Source organism: Gekko japonicus, unplaced genomic scaffold, assembly GCF_001447785.1.
Source record: "Gekko japonicus isolate JY-2015 unplaced genomic scaffold, Gekko_japonicus_V1.1 scaffold85, whole genome shotgun sequence".
Classification (NCBI taxonomy): domain Eukaryota; kingdom Metazoa; phylum Chordata; class Lepidosauria; order Squamata; family Gekkonidae; genus Gekko; species Gekko japonicus.
The window spans coordinates 1,601,564-1,618,864 of record NW_015167531.1 but is presented as its reverse complement, the minus strand read 5'-3'; the positions used below and the strand labels follow the sequence as shown (position 1 = coordinate 1,618,864).

Sequence of the window (17,301 nt, the reverse complement as noted above, 5' to 3'; positions counted from 1 at the left end):
AGGCACATGCTTTGCATGTATAATGGTCCCAGTCCCTGGAATCTCAGCTACGAGGGTCTCAGTCAGTAGGTGCTAGGAAAGGATAACAGGGTCCTGTAGAAGCACTGCCAGCCAGGATACACAGCAGGGATTTAGATGGTCCAACAGTTTGTGGTATTCAGAGGCCACTTCATATGCTTATGTATGTTTCAAAGCTTTCCTGAAGCATCATGTACTGTTGTAGTCCACTCTATAAAAGACAACATGACTAGATTATTTGATGCATTTCAGAGCATGCTTTTTGTATTTCCAGTAGAAGGTTGAATAATAATTGCCGTCAAGTCACAACAAATATGTGCCATTGGGCGATTCTGCATGGGCTTTTCCCTCCATTGTTTTACCAAAGGTGCATCTCAAAACCACATTCAGATACCCCGAGGCAACACTGTACTGACTGCGAAGTCACCCCTGAACGGCCATAAATCTATGCAGAAAGTACCATAAAATCCGATGATCAAAGAAAGTGAAAGCGACATGCAGTGCAGAGGGGAATTCCTGTTCCAACATGGGTTTGGTAAAACAACGGAGGGAAAAGCCAGTGCAGAATCACCCCCAGTCTTCCTTGGAGGTCTCCCATCTGAGTACCAGCCATGGTACTGCTTAGCTTCCAGGCTCTGATGAGTTTTGGTTTGTGTGGGCTATTTGAAATCCTAGAAAATTGAGTGGATGTCCCGTATTCTGCCTTATTATTGTTCCTGTGAGTGCCATGAATTGGTGTCCCAGTCTGCCTGAATTTTGGTTTAACTTGCAGAATTTCCACGACAACAAAAAATATTATTTTGGAATTGGCACATATGTTGTTTGTCACAATTTTGGTTTGTTCCCCTTCCCCACCCGTTACTGATTCACATGAACACCTATGCTTACAGATTAAAAGACCACATAAAAAGAATATGGAAGCAACTGCATCATGATTTTTGGGGCATGTTTTAATCATGGCACGTATCTGCTCATGTGCATTGGTAATCTGTGATAGAGGAGGAAGACACTAGGTACGGAGCTCCGGAAGAGAACCTCTAGGGGGCGGGGCGGTCACGTGGTGAAGCCCCGATGTGCATTGGTAATCTGTGATAGAGGAGGAAGACACTAAATGAAAGCAAAAGCAAAGTGCTGCTGCATGCCCGTTGTTCTAAAGCAGGTGAGAAGATCAAAACGTGACAGGTCACTAGTGCATTGTTACTACTCCACAAAAAGCAGGTAATTTAGAACCCTGAAATTTAGCAAAGAGTTCAGGTGGAGAAAATTCTGTTAGAATTCTTGTGGAACACACTGAGACGTAACCATGTGAAAATGGCTGTCTTCGCACATTGCACCAAAGTTATGTAAGAGGTTGGATTTGAAGTTAAGTGTTGGTGGCCCTTTTTCCAGGGCCACTCCTAAGATTCTTTGCATGGCAGAAAGCTTAACTTCACTCAGCTAGCATTCTTTTTTTAGTTAGGTTTAAAATCCTGTCTGAAAATGTTTGTATCCCGTTCCTCCAGTATTCACTGTCCTGCCCTACATGGTGAAATTCCTGTTGATCCGAACTAGCATGTCCATGTTTCATACTTGGTCGGTTGGCTGGTGGTTTTGCTCTGGGACCAGATCAAGTATTTATTTATGTACATTTGAGTCAGCATCTAGATTAAATATCAGGATTTCCAGATGTTTTCCATGTATTGACGAAGCAAGCAAACAGTCCCACTTTCAAAGACCAGGTACGCACTTCTGGTCTGAAAGTTTTTAAAAATTATAAAACTTCATTGTTAGTAATATACAGACTTCAAAACAACAACAACCACCAAACCAATTACTGACAACAAATGTGCTACTGAACAGAATCTGGCCTAATTTGAAGTTTGTTTCAGTTCTTTTTTGATGGTTTGGACATATGCAGGGTTGCCAGTTTTGACTTGGGAAATTCCTGGAGATTTAAGGGAAATTCCTGGTTTGGAGAGGGGTGAGAGCTTAGCAGAAATACAATGCCATAGAGTCTGCCCTACAAAGCAGCCTTTTCATCCAGAGGAACTTATCTGTGTAGCTGGAGGATCAATTAGAATTCCGGGAAAACTCTTAACTTCCCTCCGCATTGAGGTTGGTAATCCTAGAGAAGTTGCCAACAGAATTTATAGAACAGTCTGGCTTCTCCAGTGGTCTGTAACCAACCACTTTCCATATTAGTCTGTGTATTAAATGGAATCCGGTTTGCTGGCAAATCTGTGCTTTCCTCACAAACTTAAGCATGTGCTCATGTTACATTGCATACCATGCTTGTAGAATTATAGCAAAAGGGGGGGATTGGCATCCACAGCAGGATGACATTCCTTCCAATGCATTTTGGAAATGCTGTCATCATGAGAGATACTCTAAAATTTGTAAAGAACGCTGTGGTAAACTATACTAGAACATCAACCTCAGTCCAGTGGCTTCACTTCTGGGTTTTGCCAGACATGATGTGATTACAACGGGAGCACTGACTCCCCCTAACAGAAGTCTCTCCCTCCCTCATCTTCTGCCGGTTGCCACGCCATGCCTAGCAGCAACCCTGTTTTCAACTCATGGAAATAGGGGAAGATATCTTTCCTCTGTACTATGTGGCATATATAGTTGGAGGGGGGGGGGAGATCTAGTGGTCTGTAACCAGTGTGATGTATCTGCCAAAGTGTTAGACATGGGCTAGAAAATGCAGGTTCAAATCTCTTAAGAACATAAGAGAAGCCCTGATGGGTCAGATGTTATGGTCCATTTTAGTCCAGCATTCTGTTTCACACAGTGGCCAGCCAGTTGCTCTGAAGACATAGAGGCCAAGGCCTTCCCCTGATGCTGCCTCTGAGCACCAGGATTCAAAGGTTTATCCTTCTGAATAGGGAGGTTCCCTTTAGCCACCGTAGCTAGTAGCAGTTGTAGTTGCTCTTCAGTAGCAAAAGGCCCTCTAGGAGCATTCCACTCTTGTGGTTTTATTGTTGCTGGGGTTTTTTTTAAAGTAAGACACAAGCAGAGCTTCCCCCCTTCCCTTCCTTCTCTGTTTGCCTTTGTGTTATTTTTATTAGAGACCATCTGCTCAGAGGCATGAACCTCCTCGGCAAAGGCCATGAAAGATGGACTGTTTCCATTCCTTGTCTCATTAATTTCTGCCACGGCTTCCTTCAGTGTTGCTTTGAATGCCTTTCTGAAGCCTCATTGGCTGCTTGATTCGCAGAGGCTCTCTTCAGAGGGGAGGAATGGGACAACCGCACAGACACTCCTTCCTGCCAGCAGGGTTCAGAGGCCCTACTGCTAGCTAGATGAGCTGAGACAAGGGAATGTGGAGCAGGCATGGAGGAAAGGGCTGCAAAGTTTCGTTGCTCTTTGGAACTGGGATCCAGCTAGGCAGTTCCATCTTCCATATTGTTAGGGGGAGACCGGCACACTGGGGTAGTTATCCAGGGAAAACGCATTATCCTTGGGCCAGACCTGTTTTTGTAGGATTCCAGTCTTCCTCTGACTTTTGGACCCGTCCATCTAATTGTGGGTTGGATCCCACAAATCTGTTGTTTTAACGACAGCAGCTTCCTCGGATGCAAGAGGCTCTTCTGCCCTGTGCCAGAGTGGGGGAGGGGGAGGAAAAAACAGATCCAGGAGATCCAACTGTATGAGTCTTGAGCTTTTTTACTGACTTACTATATTTATTCAAATGTAAGACCAGATTTTCCCCCAGGTATGCCATAAAGAAAGAAGAGGTAATCTCACATTCACATACAACTTAACAGTTATACGAGTAATATTTTTTTTTTGGGGGGGGATCATCTTACTTTCAGGGTCATCTGCCTTTTAAGCAGGGCTTTTTTTGTAGAAAAAGCCCAGCAGGAACTCATTAGCATAATAGGCCACACCCAACAGCTGAAACTCATTAGCATATTAGGCCGCAGCCCCGTGTTGCCAGAAGTGTGGTCATCCAGCCACACCCACCTTTTGCTTCTTATTCTGTTTACCTTGTTTGTTGTCAAAACCCAGGGCTTTTTTTTGTAGCAGGGACTCCTTTGCATGTTAGGCCACACATGCCTACTGTAGCCAATCCTAATGAGTTTCTGCTGTTGGGTGTGGCCTATTATGCTAATGAGTTCCTGCTAGGTGTGGCCAACTCAGGAGCCAGCCGGAACTCCGTTCCTGTGCGTTCCTGCCCAAAAATAGCCCTGCTTTTAAGTAAATATGGTACCTTTTCAGCCAAACAGGACATTGGGGTGGTGATTTTATAGTATTATGTCATTTGAAAACCAGATTCAGAAGGGATGAGGAAGAGGCTGTGTGACTCCACAGGGAGTTGCTAATCAGTGCTGTACGTAGCTGACTTTGGCTGCTATCTTGTACTTGATTCTTAAGGGGATCTCCTTTACTAGATCCCCTGAGGAAACTAACGTGAAACACATGGGGATTATTAACTCAATACATTTCTGCTCTTTTCTATCACTCTGCTGGCTTTTTCCCCTGTTGCTTGATACAGCACTTTCTTTTCGTTTTGATTCTTAATAAAAGATTGTACATGTGAACAAAATGTGGCAAATGTATTTGCCCCACAGGCCATTAAGGTCAAAAGACTATACTTTTAAGTCTTCATAGCTTGCAATTATTGGTTTAGATAGATTCACACCTTCATAAATAAATCCTGTCTTCATGTCTGCGGAAGCATACTCTTTTGTTCAAACTGACAGAATAATGCCTGTAAAACATGGCATTTCTTCTGACACAGCAAAAAGACAGCGATTTTTCACCGAGAACTGAAAGAGATAAAGCTGCCACTCAGCAGGGATAAATGGAGGTTCTTCAGCATATATTCAAGTTGACTGGATAATACTTTTGATACATGAGGACTGGTTGATTATTACTTATAGAAATCTAAGGGATTTCCTCAAGAAGGCCTCGCAACCACATGTGATAGAAGGTGCCGTCTACCTCTTTGCATTTCCAGCACGTCCCTGTATAATTCTTGGCCATGTTTTTAATATCTTTAGGAGTAATATAGCATCAATAAAACATCTTATGCCAATTTTCTCTTAGTGCTTCACTCGCAGTGAATTTTATAGTTCTCATTCATAAGTTTTCCCATTGTTGAAATGTTATCTCTTGCCCAAAATTCTGGATCCATTTCAACATACACATCCTAACTTGTTCAGTCTCTGTATCATATCGAAGCAGAAGTTTGTAGATTTGTCCTAGTAGGTGATCTTTCCATTGGGTGATTATTTTTTCAAAATCAGTTAGGCCTCTTTTTCAACCTCTATAAGAACAGGCAGCTTTTTAAAGTCTGGAAGTTAATTGGAGCTCACTCCAGTGCCTTCTGAGCTCACTGGCAAGTTGCGGCACAGCTTTAAAGGGTTCCCAACTGTTGCCTTGGGCGCCAGCATGTCTGGTCCATGAACCCTCTCACAAACCAAATGAGCCACCGCAAAAACCATGGTGGTTCGTGGACAATTTGCGAACAGCACGATTGCACGAATTGTGGTTCGCAAATGCACAAACTGGTCCAGTCTGTCATTAGATTTGGTTCATAATTTGGTTCGAGGAGAGTTTTGGAGGCATCCCCAACAGTCCCACTTCCATTTCTTTCTTTCCAGATTTCTATATTTCCTTTTTGTCAGGAAATACTTTCCAGGATTTAATTCTCCCTTAAATCATTCCTATATTTTCTCTGGATATTTTAAAATGAGACTGTAAAAAATTAAAAGTTGGTGCCTTGTTGCAAGTTGGAATTAAAGTCTGCAAATGCTGATAGCAGCCTTTAATGACATAAGCTTTATTAAACACATCTGAGCCGCTTTTTTTAAAAAAAAGTAGTTGAATTTCTTATCTGTTAACAAAACTGTTGAGGAATATTTCTGGAAACAGTTTTATTTCACTTGTTTTTAATTTCTTTGTGGATGACTTATGGCCTTGGCAATCAACTTGTTACAAAAGCATTTATTTTAGGCTCGCTTGTCTGAACTGGAGCCAAATGAGAGAGTTTGAAAGGACTGAAGGAATCCAGAACTTAGACTAAATTTGTGACGGCTGAATGCCCTCTTTCAAAGCTTGTTCCATGCAAGTCCGCTGCCTCCGAACCCTTTGAGCATGGCTTCTGGAGGGCGAGCTCCTGCCTCCAGTGTCATGAGCTGGGGGAGGAAGAAGTTGAAGAGATGAGAAGGCTGCCATGGTGGGTGGGAGGCAAGAACAGTTAAAAACTGCCATGCTTCTGTCGTTCGCTGTAGAACCAGATCAAATTAACACCTGTGATTCTCTGAGCTGGTTTTATTTTTGGTGGTTTATTATCCGGGCTCAGGTATTTCATTTGCTTTTTCTCGAGTTGCCTGTAATGAGCGTAGGTGGGCATGAGAACCTCAGGGGGAGGGCAGCTCTCTTTTGTGGGGAAAAAGTTGATGCAGAATCCACCCACAGACTCCATTACATGATTCAAATGTCAATACAATTTTAATTGGTTTCAGGGTGTCCCCCCCCTTTTCCCTCCCCCCTTCCTGGCAGCTGCATTTGGTAATTAAGACTCCATAAATAGATCTCTGTGCAACAGGTATGCAAAGGAAGATAGGTGAATCTTACCCAGTATATGGTTGCTACTACTTTTCATCCTTCCCTGTGGTCTCGGTTCTATGTGCAACAGTTACAAGAAGGCCTACGCTGTCTGGCTTGGGGCTGAGGAATGGAAAAAGCTAGGGAGATGGGGAGTAAGCAAAAACATCTATCCCAACCCAGATGCAACATAGGGCCAAACTACACAATGATAGTTATCTGTGATGGCATCTCATGATGCTTAAAAAGCAGCTTCAAGGGCTATGGATAAATTGGAACCATGGTCCTGGGGGGAAAGGTGTTTCTAACTCCCTGATCAAAACTCTCCCCCACATACCCCATTCTGCTTACTGATGTCTGTAGTGTGCTGGTATTTTTCCCTCCCTATCTGAGGATAAAAGTAGCCAGGGAATCCATGTTGATCAGGAAAGTGGTGCAGGGAAAGTGTGTTAAACCTAATTTCCAAGCACTCTAGTCCCAATCCATATGAAGATCACACACACGTGCACATACAGATGCTTAATGAGAACACCAGAAGACCCCATCTGGATCAGACCAGTTATCCATCTACTCCACCATCTACTCCAGCATCCTGTTTCACAACCAGTTGCCCTGGACAACCAAACCAATGAGGCACAGAGGCCAAGGCCTTCCTCTGATGTTGCCTTCTAGCACTGGTATTTGGAGGTTCCCCTTTTAGTCAGCTTGACTAGTAGTCATTTATGGGTCTTTCCTTCATGAATCTTAATTCCCTTCTAAAATAGTCTATGAGTGGTAAATTATATTTTGGGGTATCCAGTCACAAATCCATCGTCATGTGTCGTTTGGTCCTGACCTTCCTTTGCCATAGACAGAAAAGGGACTGTGTCTTAGACTGTGGGAAATCGGTCTTAGTGTTTCAGCACCTGTTATACATGGAGAAAGTCCAGACCACAGTCCTTGGTAAATGCTGTTGAAGAATGCTTCGCTAGCAGTTACTAGGAAAGCCCTTTCTTTGCCCAAGACCCTGGAAAGCTGCTGTCAGTCGCTGTAAACAGTACTGAGCTAAATGGACCAGCTTTGTATGAGAGTCCCAAATTGGTGCAGTTGCTTTTGGTAAGAAACCAAGATACTTCCTCTGTTCTCTTCTGAAGTTTCTCTGCTGAGATCTCATGGAACTTCTAATGAGTTTGGTTTCCCCCTTTTCATAATGGGTGAAGTTACAGTTCTTCTCTTCTTTCAGCTTGTGCAAAGGACGGACACTCTATTCAGTGGTGAGAGATGCGAAAGTCATCCTGGACGTCAACAAAACAAGGCAGATCGCTCAAGAGATTGTCAAGGTATGAAAGAAAGGGAATAAAGCCTTTTAGGCTATGAGCTCTTAAAATGGGTACTGTGAGGTCAATAATGGGAGTGGTAGAAGAAGAGTTCAGAGAACATGCAATCTGATGTACATTTACTTGCAAATTCACCCTGTTGAACTTAGTAGAACCTGGTTCCGTGTTAATATGCATAGGATCAGGCTGTGAGCCAGCAATTTTCTGGTCTGAATTTTGCCTTTCCAAAGTACTCAGTGTTTCAACCTTTGCCCCTTTCTCAGCAATATGGAGATAATAATACAGATCTACCTGACAAGGCTGCTATTGTAAGGATTTACAAAATTATGTACAAGAAGCTCTTTGACCTCACACAGGAATGCTTACATAAGTGCTAAGTCAAGGTGGGCAGCTGTGTTGGTCTGAAGCAATACAACAAAGTTAGAGTCCAGTGCAGGGGTAGTTTCGTAGAAAAAGAGCTAGGGGAACTCATTAGCATATGCCACACCCCCTGACATCAGGGGCCCGGCGGTAGACCTGCAAGGCCGGCGGGAGTGCGAGGAAGCCCCGCCAAGGCCCTCCCTGGCCCCAGGCAGGCAGGGGTGGGGAGAGGCGGGGAGGAAGCAACTTACCCTCCCTCTTCTCCTGCCTCCTCGTGGCTGAATGAGGGCCGGAAGTGGGGCGGCCGGAAGCGGGGGGCGGGGCTTCGTCATGTGCCCCGCCCCCTGCACCTCGCCCGGGGGAACTGCGATCCCCCGCGATTCCCCCCGAATCGACCTCTGGTCCAGTGGCACCTTTAAGACCAACAAAGTTTTATTCAAGGTGTGAGCTTTGGGGTGCATGCACACTTTATCAGACGATGAAATGGAATTACATATAACTATGATACATAATTCCATTTAATCGTGAATAAAACTTTGTTAGTCTTAAAGGTGCCATTGGACTCAAACTTTGCTCGTCAGACAATGTTTGCCTCCATGCTAGAGAGGAGATGGATGGGGGTCTAAGGATGGGATTCTCACAAATTAGGACACATCAATCTCCAGTTCTAACATATTTATTATCTATGTGGTTCCCCCCCCTAGTTGAACCAAAACAGATGTTAACCAGAAACCAAGCATGCCATTCATTTGATCTGTTTAAAAAAATATTTTCAGTATTTTGCATGCTAATTTAACAAGCCACCCCTATATGTATATATTTTATTTATTTATTAGATTTTTACCCCTCCCTCCCAGCAAGGCCAGCTCAGGGCGGCTTATATAACTGTGATATGTTATTCCATTTCATTGTCTGACGACGTTTGCATGCACATAAAAGCTCACATCTTGAATAAAAATTTGTTGGTCCTAAAGGTGCCATTGGACTCTAACTTTGTTATAAGTGCTAAGTGGCATTATATATGTATTGTATTTTCTGTATTTCAAAATATGCTCCCCAAGGTGACTTAACAGTACAGTCCTAAGCACAGTGACACCCTTAGGAGGTGTAACTTCACTTAAGATTGAATGTTAAGAGTATTTAGTTAAAGCTGAATTCAGATAATATGGAGGTGATGCTGTCTGGTAAGGCTGATGTTCTGAAAGGGATTGTGCTGCCCTGCTTTGGATGGAGTAAAGCTTTCTTTAGCTGACTCAGCTAAGAGCTTAGGTTTGCTTCTTGATCCAGCTCTGTAGCTGGAGAAAACAAGCTGGCAAAGTAGCGGAGAGTGCTTTTCCCCCAGTTGCATCAGGTAGGGGAACTGTATTTCCTTGTGAATTCAGCAGATCTGGTCACTCTGATTCATACTACCGTAACCTCAAGGATGGACTACTAGGGCCCACAAACTTGAAGGATTGTTTCTCCCTATATCAACCCATGCAACCCCTTTGCGTCTTCCAGCAGCTTTCCCTCCTGTCTTTCCTTCCTTCTGTTACCCTTTGCATGCTTCCATCACTCCAGTCTCCATCTCTCTCCTCCCTTTTTGCTCCATTTTTATTTGGCTTTCTCCACTCTGGCTTTACACACGCACCCTGACTTCCTACTCATCTTTCCTGCCTGCCCTCTCTTTCTTTCCCTCCCAATATGCTTCCAGTTTCAAAATGAAGCTGCAGCAGTCATTTTGGATTACTTAGGTGATGTTATCTACAGAGGGATGCCATCCTCCAGGGTGGGACCTGGGCATCCCCTGAAATTATTGTTCATCTCGAAATTACAGCAATCAGTCACCCTGGATAAAGTGGGTGCTTTGTAGGCTTACCAAACGCCGGCGGGGGAAAACTATTTCCTGGCAGGATGCGTGCCGCGGGGGACGGCTGTGCGCGCTGCACCCGCCGTCGCACGCATCCTGCCAGGAAATAGTTTTCCCCCGCCGGCGTTTGGTAAGCCTAGTGCTTTGGAGGGTGGGCTTGTGGCACTGTACCCCACTGAGGACCCTGTCCTCCCCAGCCACCACCACGCAAATTCACAGAAGTTTCCCAAAATGGAGCTGGCAAAGCCGCCTCACCCCCACATCCCCTGCTGGTGAGTGGGGGGTGGGTGGGCATGGCAACCCTATTCTGTGGTTATCTGATATGAAATAGCTGCCAGGATCTCATGAGGTAATCTCACAAGGTCTCAGAATTTTCAATCTTGCTATTTAATTTTATCTTCTCCTTTAAGATTTTTTTGCAGACCTGAGGTTTCCTTCAGATTTGTAGACACATCTCACTTCTCTGTACCTGGCCCCATTGTGCAGATTTTTTGATCCTTGTTCTGAGGCTGTATTCAAAATTAGATACTTAGATGATCCAGGTACCCTGTTAGAAAGAATGGGCAGCTTCCCAGCCTCAGGGAAGGGGTATATGCCGTAACTCCAAACTGTACGGCAGCACGACTCTCGGCTGGATCCTGCCTAGCCATAATATCATTGTTAAGGCTGTGCTCCAGAGTGAAAGCACACATCACTGTGTCTTGCAGCAGCACAGGGGACTGCTGCTTCTGACCTTCTTGGACCAGACTGTTTTTCTGCAGTGCCAGGTATTAACTAGCACTGTTAGTTAAGAGCTAGTCCATCACTTCATGAGCTAGATGCAGTCTACACACCCTTTAACTGTCCCTGTAACCCATGACAGTTTTGCCTGCCTAAGCTATATATTTCCCAGCCATTGCAACTAATGGGTTCTTGTGGATGTAGTCAAGAGTAATCATGAAACAATTTGTGGGTGGTTGGGTTGTAGGTTATGTGTGCAGGTCCCATGAGATGCTAGCAACAACTTAACAGAAAATGTTCAGGCTCACCGCCCCTCAGCCTTGTAGTGTTTCGGTGTGTATTTAATATTCCTTTAATTCTATGTTTCTGGTATTTTGAACATTTGACACAAATATCTAGTTCTACGGTTGTTACCCTTTAATTGTTGGGCTGTCTGCATTTAAATGGGCGTTCTAAAAGTTGCTGTAAAAGACCTTAGTAAAGCAGTCCAGAAGTGAACAATTCTAACCCAAACAAAATGAAAACGTCTTCCACAGCTGAGCAGCAAGAGCCTCCGGCAGTTTTGCCTGCCTGACTGGGTGCTTGTTCTCCAGCCATAGCAGTAGCAGACTGGTTTTTGTAAATTCATTCAAGAAGTAATTGGTGGGTGCTTAGGCTTTACGGCGACCACAAGCAGCTTCTTTCAATGGGCAAACCTAAGCGATAGCCCCTCCCCATGAGGTTTACTGTTCCTCAAACTGACAAGAACGTGCTTTTCAGAATTTTTCATAACCAACAAAAACCCCATGCAGTTCTGAGGAATGCTCACTCAGTTCAGTGTGGCCAGCTTCAGAGTACTCCATGTCAGGAATGATGTCTTTGCTCCTCCTCTTGAATGCAGAAGGTTTGTGTGTAATAGGCACTGTGACGACCTCTTCTCTTAGGGAGGTCTAGTTTTCCTTTTAAAGTGTTCTTTATGTTTTACTCTCAGGGTAATCTGGCTGCCACCAGGAAAATTTAGGCTTTCCAAACCTTTATACTTTCTTCGTCTGGTTTTGGTATTGTGACCCAGGGTCTGGGCTTTCATGAAGGTCTATGTGGTCTGAGGAAGGATTCTTTACTGAGCTGGTGTACTTGAAGAAAATAGGATTTATTTAACGAAAGTATAAACACGAGGGTAAACAATGTAAACAGTACTGGGAATGATTTGAACAATGGCTTAGTGTCTCTCACAAGCTTCTCTCTACTGACAGGGATTTTTCATAGGCAACTTTGTAACACTTTTCACTGTTCTTTTTCCTAGACTCTCAGCTTTCAATTGTAACTCTTATAACACAGAACTAAATGTCACTCTTTTCACACACAGGGATGAGTCTCCTTCAACTCAGAGACAGAACTTAACTCCTCTTCTGCTTCTCTCACAGAAATCAGAACTCAAACTCATATCAACTGCTTTTACACAGCACTCTCTGCTGACTGACTTTATCAACTGTCTGCCTAACTGTCTAAACTCTAACAGTCACTCCTGATAGACATTCAAATCATCCACACAGCATCCATTCCAAAACCCCTCCCCCTCTCTGTCACTCACCAATCACACCACTTGCCTGTTTCAACCACGTTAGACTTTTACACAGCAATGTAAACCAAACTTTTAAAGACACACACACAAATAAACATGAAATCTTTACAGGCACTTGTGTTAGTCACAGAGTTCTATACTAGGAAGGGACTTTCTAGGCCATCTGCTCCATCCTCCTCCACCATGGCAATCCAGCCTCTGCTTAAAAACTTTTAGCAGAGAAGAGCCCAGTCTTGTCTCCCTTCATGGAATTCTTGAATATGGTATTTCTATGCTGGAACATCCTATCTTTTGTTATACTGCCTGGAGGAATATCATCTGGAGATGCAGCAGAATGTTCCTGTTGCACCTCTGTGTTTAGCCCTTTCCATTTCTGTTTTGAGTGAAACGTGCCTGCTATTGATTCCCTTAGTAGCCAGAACTACTCCTCAAAGGCTTTTCTCATGTTTAAGATGCACTTTGATGTTGAGAAGTGTACTTCCCTGTTGTCACCCCTCAGTTTCTTCTGCTTTTGATTTGGGCAGTGGTTGAACTGAGGTTTTTAGGTTGCTTAGGTTGGCCTTTGGAGGGTAACCACATGTTTGGGCTATTTTTATCAGTGGCATGGTCATAGCCACATATTTTAGTAGTTTAATGTTTTATATTTGTTACTTGTTTTTATGTTGCCTTTACCTTATTAGTTTTAATGTTATAAGTTGACGCAGGACCCTTTCAGTGAGCAGTGACCCAAAAAATCAAATAAATAAATAAATATTTTCAGCTTATTTCTCATATCTGACTGAGCCTGTTGGTAGGTGGACCTCTTTGCAACAAGCAGTATCATATCAAGTCTCCAGGGCAAGAGTAGGGAGGAAGATAGAGGCAGACAGGTAAGCTGAAGGTAGGCTGCATATGACAGTCCAGAGGGAGAGGATGGAAGCTGGCTGGCTGGCAGAAAAGAATTCATCATCTGGATGGTCCAGAGGAAGCATCATCACCCAGAAAGTGGTTGATCAGGCTGTGGGATGTCAGGGTCCTCTGTGTCTTTATATCCCTCTGTTACACCAGATTGGGTGTCCATCATCACCTGATATCCCAGGCCAGAAGGATCATGGGCTGTTGCCACAAACTCTCTGCTGGAATGGCCTACACTTCTTCCATTTAACCAGTAGTCTCAGCAGTGCAGGTAGCTGGTACGTGATCCATGGTGATTCTTGGTTTAATCTTTGCAACACCTGATGCTCTGTTATCTTCAAAATCCTTTGTTTCACATGGGATTCATTTCTGCTGCTTGTCTGTGTTGCTTTTCATATCCTTGGAGCAGAAAGTTCAAACCCGCCCCCAATAAAACTCCTTTCCTTTGTGAAAAGAACTCAGTGTGAGACACTCTTGCTTAGAAAGAAGATACAGGTGCCTGACTGACACTGACAGCTTCTTAGCATGTGCATCAGCAACATTTGAGGACTTCTCTGAAGTGTAAGGCTTTGATGTCTGAAGTTGCAGATAGACACCTGTGCTTGGAGAAGGGCGAAGCTTCCACAAATGAGAGAGAGAAGCAGACACAGGGAGCCACTTAACTTGTCGGTCTTCTGCCATTCCAACCAAAGTTTTGAATGCTTCCAAGCATTTTATATTTCCTCCTTAAGAGGCCTTCATTGCATACAGCTCTGAAGAAAAGTTCTCTCAGGCCTCCATCATCATTCCATGTAATAGCAAACTTTGTGTCTGAGTGTCTGTCACAAAGGCAGCAAACCAGCAGACTAGGCCCCGGTGTGATAGGCTCTTTCTTGAAACTGAGAGCATCCACACTGCCTCTCTATGACTGGTCTAAGGGCTGTAGAAATTAACTAAACTAAACACTGCCTCTCTGATGAATTTGGGGCACCTGGCTGGCTATGAGATGTAAACCCTTCCCCTCAGTTACAAGGTGTTCTTAAGGTATCAAGTGTAAAGGCTTTGTGTGGCTGCTGTGAGGTAAGTTTTGTGTTGAGCATGAAGAGTACAAAGATCACTGAAGGTTTAAGAAAACAACAAAAGATTTAATTATGTACAGGCTGTGTGGTGAATTATCTTTAAACCTTGTTGTCACCTGGTCTGGGCATCACCAGAGACAGGCCTCACACCTGTATCCTCTCCTAGAGGTAGATTTAAACCACACTGCCACACTACAAGGGAGGGCTACACCTGAAATTGTCTGCTCCCTTGCTGATAGAATTCCCTCTCCATCAGGCAGCCCTCAGCTTTCAGCTCCTCTACTCCCCCCCCCAACCTTCCATCCCTGCTCTGAAAGGAGATTGGTTGCTGGAGCAGCACTCCCATAGGCTCAGGTCTGAAACAGCTGAGGGGCTGTTTTACCTCTCAGGGGCAGGACAGACTCATGTCCATCACACCAAGGTTTTTGCATACTAGGCGAGGGGGATGTTTCCTGAAAAGCATCACGCTCCATGCTCAAGTATGCCAAGAGGACAATAAAATTGGCTCCCCATGGTCCAGACAGGGGTTTGTATTTACTGGGTGGGGGGAGCACTCTCTGGGTATGCTGGAAAACATAGGATTTTGTAAAGGAAAAAGAAGGGGGAAAGCCCAATCAGAACATGCTTATTGTTCTCTAGGAGGTTTCTAGAGCAATTGAACACCAGTTAAAGCTGCGGTGGCTCAAGTGGTTAAGACACTGAACTGCAGGCTGTGGAAGGTTGGTAGTTCAGCAGTTTGAGACCCGAGTGTGCCGCATAACGGACTGAGCTCCCGTCTCTAGTTCCAGCTCCTGCCAACCTAGCAGTTCAAAAGCAAGAAATTGCAAGTAGATAAATAGCTACCACTTCACAGGGAAGGTAACAGCATTCCGTGCGCCTTGGTGTTTAGTCATGCCGGCCACATGACCACGGAAATGTCTTCGGACAGCGCTGGTTCTTTGGCTTTGAAACGGAGATGAGCACCGCAACCCTAGAGTCGGATTCGATTGGCTTTCGAGCAAGGGAACCTTTACCTTTACCTTTTAAAGATGTGAAGAAATGGAAACCAAAGGGGAAATTGGCCTGCCTGAGTATCTAAAACTTGCAGCATCTGTGAATGAGAGATGTGGATGGGTGTGTGTGTGTTCCCAACTGTTTATTCTCTTTCCCCTCTATCATATATACACACACAGTTCTTCATAGGTTCTGAGCCTGTGGTGGTGGTGGTTGTTTTTAATAATGCAGTAAGTTCATCAATGCAGGTTATTCTAACAGGCCATTTGGATTTATTTATTTTTGCCTGAAGTCAAATAAAGTGGAATGATTGGAGTATAGGGCCTGGTTCACACATGCACGAAAATGATGTGGTAGATACAAGTGGAGGGTCACAATTTGGAATGCTGTGACCTGTTTGGGGTTCTGTTGTTGTTTGGGTTTTGTTGTTTGTTTGTTTTTTTACTTGCTGTAGCCAGTATTTCAGCACAGCAGTCAAGAAGGAAGGGAGAACTTTTTCTTTGTTGTGCTACCCCCAAACAAAGAAGGAAATGTGGGATGATACGCACAAGGGCAAACCACTTCAGGGCAGGGGGTTCACAATGCTTTGCCCTTTCTGCCCAGAACAGGAGTGTCGGGCAGCCACCATCCTTCCAAACTGTCCTGTCATTTTGAAAGATGGATAGCCTCACAAGGGCCATTTCTGTTGTATTAAAAGCAATCCCAAACTCATTTCTGTTTCATTAATTTTCACCCCTTCTCTGGCTAATGAGCAGATATTCGTTCTTTTCCTCATCAACACTTTCTGTGGTGCTTAGCGGCTCTTTTCCAAAAGCCTGTGGTCAAATTTTCAGAAGTGATGCACATTGCTGAGTACTACAGTTCCTGGGCAACTTTTCCCCATATTGTCTGAGCCGTCTACATTAGAGCCTTGTCAGAAGGGCAGTTGCTGAATGTTTAATGACGATGTTGCTATCCAGCTAGAGAGAGAGAGAGCACTGTTAGTTACCCCCTCTCTCTGTTCACACTTTCCTTTCCCCCCTCTTTTGCTTTCAAGTCACAGCCCATTTATGGTGAACCCCTAGGGTTTTCAAGGCAAAAGGCGGTTTGCTGTTGCCTGTCTCCCTGTAGCAACCCTGCACATCCTTAATGTTCTCCCATCCAAGTGCTAACTAGGGCTGGCCGTTGCTTAGCTTCCAAGATCTGATGAGATCTGGCTAGTCTGGGCTATCCAGGACAGGGGCGTAGACTTTCCAATTTCCCGGGGGGGGGGGCTGGGGCTGGGCACAAGACAGTGGTAGAACCTCCTAACAACAATGGACAATGTAGTCTTCGTTGCACCCTCCGGGGTGCAGCCCACTCGCCATGGCCCAGCCGGGGAAGCGCCGCAGAGGCAGCTGGGCGAGCCAGGCAGGGCGCTGCAGCAGCAGGCGGAGAGGAGAGGCGAGGGGGAGGCGGAGGAGCAGGAGGCAGCACTGCGGAGGAAGCCGCGTGGGATGGGGGGGCGGAGCTGCCGGCTGCAAAGCGCCTGGATGCGGGGAGAGGGGGTGGAGCTGAGGTCCATCAGTGGCTAGCCACAAGGGATAGATGGAGGACTCTGTCAGGGGCAAGGGATGCTCTGTCTTCTTGGTGCTTGGGGGGGGGCAAAGTGGGAGGGCTGCTGGAGTTCTGGTGGATCTCCTGATGGCACCTGGGTTTGGGCCACTGGCCTGATCCAACATGGCTTCACTGATGTTCTTATGGTTTGGTATAGTGATTAGGTGTGCAGACTCTCATCTGGGAGAATCCAGTTTGATTCCCCACTCCTCCACTTGCAGCTGCTGATGTGACCCTGAGCAAGCTGCGATTCTGATAAGAGCTGTCCTTGAAAAAGAGCAGTTTCTGCTAGAGCTCTCTCAGCCCCACCGGCCTCATGGGGTGTCTGTTGTGGGGAGGGGAAGGGAAAGGAGTTTGTAAGCCGCTCTAAGACTCCGAATGGGTGACGGGGTATAAATCCAATCTCTTCATCATCATCAT

General features: G+C 45.0%; 1 protein-coding gene across 1 annotated transcript in view; it reads left to right on the top strand.

Annotated features, from left to right (window-relative positions):
• The window catches only part of KSR2 (kinase suppressor of ras 2), a 237,542-nt gene that overhangs the window by 189,245 nt on the left and 30,996 nt on the right, over positions 1-17,301 (top strand). The window contains 1 exon segment of the mRNA XM_015413417.1: positions 7,778-7,874. Within this exon segment, the coding sequence (XP_015268903.1) occupies positions 7,778-7,874 (97 nt within the window).